This window comes from Condylura cristata, unplaced genomic scaffold, assembly GCF_000260355.1.
Source record: "Condylura cristata isolate star-nosed mole 26May11 unplaced genomic scaffold, ConCri1.0 scaffold00010, whole genome shotgun sequence".
NCBI classification, from domain to species: Eukaryota; Metazoa; Chordata; class Mammalia; order Eulipotyphla; family Talpidae; genus Condylura; species Condylura cristata.
Genome location: NW_004567111.1, coordinates 39123491 through 39126305, shown reverse-complemented (window position 1 = coordinate 39126305; position 2815 = coordinate 39123491). Strand labels below are relative to the sequence as shown.

Here is a 2815-nt window from a genome sequence, read left to right as displayed (position 1 = left end):
TATATATAACTGAAAAGGAATAGTAAGTATTTATTTTTTAAATCCTAGGTTGCTATAATTCAGTAAAACTGTTTAATCTGTCTCTCGGGTGGGAACATTCTTTCATCATCTCTTAGCTAAGGAAGTATATATATGTGTATATTTTATATATATATATAAAAAATATAGTCAGTGGTCTTTTGTAATAAATCTTATCTAACCATTTTCATTGTGCAGTTTGTAAACAGTTAAGGTTTTCAACCATGTCTTATTCACCTACATTCAACCTTATTAATTTTTGAGAGTAATTTTTTTTTTTAAAGATTTATTTATTTGTGCATACTGAACTGGGGTACTGGCCAGATGTGTAGGGGCAGTGAGAGGCTTCACCAGAGACAGAGTGGGGAGCAGAACAGGCAGATCATCAAAGTACACTGCTGATGCTGAGGGGAGCAGCGGGAGGTCAGGAGAAGTCTGTGGAGCCATATGGAATCACCTGCAGGGCAGGCAGGGATTGAACTCATGCTGAAGTGGCTTTAGCTTCTTAGTGCAGTGCTTTAATCTGCTGCACCACCAGGGAGGGCCCGAGAGTAATTTTAATTATAAACAATTTAACTATTGTATTTAAAAAGAACATTGCAAAAGCATGTTTTCTTCTTTTGTAAAACATGTTGAACATCATGTAGTCTTTGGTATTAGTAATATTTTTTTCAAATTTGGATGTGTTCTAGAAAATGAAGCAATACAAAAAGAAGCAAGCAGATGAAGTTCTAACCAAGGAATTGTTACATTCAGTTCATCCGGAATCACCTACACTCAAAGCTTCACTGTGTTTTAAGGAACAAACTCTGTTACCGGTGAACGATGCACTTCGAACTATAGAGGGCAGCAACCCAGCAGATAATCGTTACAGTGAATACACTGAAGAGTTTTCCAAATCAGAACCTGCTGTGGTCAGCTTAGAGTATGGTGTAGCAAGAATGACTTGCTAGACAGAGTATTTTCTGGACTATTACAATGGAAGAAGTGGATTATTGTGAGGATGATATGTGCGCTTGAGCAAAAGTAATTTGTCTAATAATGATCTTAGAGTTAACAGTTAATAGTTGAAGAAAGAATAATAACTGCTCTTGTGAGAGACATAAGTCAGTTTAATTGACTTTCAGTTTTGTAAGAAATGTGTGGTCTTGGTGGATTCACTCAAAATACAATTTGTACTCTATAGCAGTGAATTGACATTTCTATATCATTTATATGTTAATTACAGCCAAACATAAATGGCCTTCCTGAAGTATAATTTAATTTGCAGTAAGCAAAACTTAACAAAGTGGCCCCTTAATTGAAATGGCATGTATTTTGATTATGTAACTGAATATTTACATTTTGCCTACTAGTGATATTTAATGTTGACGTGCCATGAAAAATATTTATAAGGAAGCCTTAAAAATCTCAGTTTATTCTTTACACTTAAGTTTTTTAAAGCCTAGAATAAGATATTTTTGTTTGACCAACCTTGTTTTACTTGTTTTATTTGTAAACAGTTGTGCTCTGTAACAGCAATTGCATGCTATAATATGCCTATATAAACAATTGCAGAAGTACACTACTCATGTAATGTTTAGGAGGTCCCAAGTCTATATTCAGAATTAACAAAACTGAAGGTTTTATTCTGATTACAATTTGTTTAGTGCTACATTTGATAATTTATATATATATATATATTCAGTGCTCTTATATATAACTATATATATATATTATATATAAGAACATTGTCTTTTTTGTATGAATTACTGCATTCCATTGATTCTTATTTTGTGGTTGACTTTATTCCTGTGGCAACTAAGTTTAAAGTGTTCTAACTGAAACTGTTTTTAGAAACATTGTACATACATACATATTTTTTAAACTGCTTTATCTCTCAATGAATTGCTGTTCCTAGAATATCTAACTTAAATTTACCCAAAATTTTGAAAATGATGTAAAGGAAGTACAAATGGTTAGATTTGAATTGGTTGAATGAGTTTTAAAGCAGTTATTCTGTGGAACATTTTTTTCTTCTCTTTTAGTAGAGAAGAGTAAAAAAAGGAAAATTAAGGGCAGCCAAGTACAAAGTTAAATGTTTGACAAAAGCTAGATGCTAGGGGAGTTTTGTTTTACCATATTAACTGTTTATTCTATGAACTAATACAACCTTTAAGTCATTTGCAGTTGACAGTATCACTCTTGGGCTTTCAAATTGCAAGTTTAATAACCTGAGTGGCATGAGGTATGATTAAGAATACTAGGACCTCTGCATAGGATCCATCAAGTAGCTCTTTATTATACCTATGTCTGTTATATTAGTTTTGAACACAAACATTTTTTTCAAGTGGAAAACAACTTTATTGTATGACAGCTTATCTAACCCTGTTTATTTTTCCCATGCCTTTCTGTAACATGTTGTATAATGAGAAAATTGTTCCTTTTAAACAGTAACAGAAATACACTATAAAATATAGCCTGTGATTTAGCAAAGCCTATTTCCATACCTAAACTCTGGGATAGGAAACTTAATCTTTGTGATTACAAAGGGAAACTTTAGTGCCTTGGTACTTGGTTCTTGTTACTGATTGTGATTTTAGAATCTGTCTTGGCAGACTTTTACATTCACCTCTTTGGTTTATTATCATAATCTTCAACTTTACACATAAATGTATGTGCTCACATGCTCACACAGACAGAAATCAGTGAACATTCAACATGAGCTATAGGGTATAGGTTGGCAAGAAGCAGATTGTATATATGTCTTAAAAATTGGATTAACATTCAGTATGTCTGAGACTCTATAGCATGTATA

At 32.6% G+C, this 2815-nt stretch overlaps 1 protein-coding gene across 2 annotated transcripts in view; it reads left to right on the top strand.

Moving 5' to 3' along the window:
- The window catches only part of MTMR6 (myotubularin related protein 6), a 28601-nt gene extending 26125 nt beyond the window's left edge, over positions 1 to 2476 (top strand). For both annotated transcript variants that reach the window (XM_012723333.1, XM_012723332.1), the window contains one exon: positions 711 to 2476. In XM_012723333.1, the coding sequence (XP_012578787.1) occupies positions 711 to 971 (261 nt within the window). In that variant the 3' untranslated portion in view covers positions 972 to 2476. The remainder of the gene's footprint in view (positions 1 to 710) is intronic.
- The last annotated feature ends 339 nt before the right edge of the window (positions 2477 to 2815 follow it).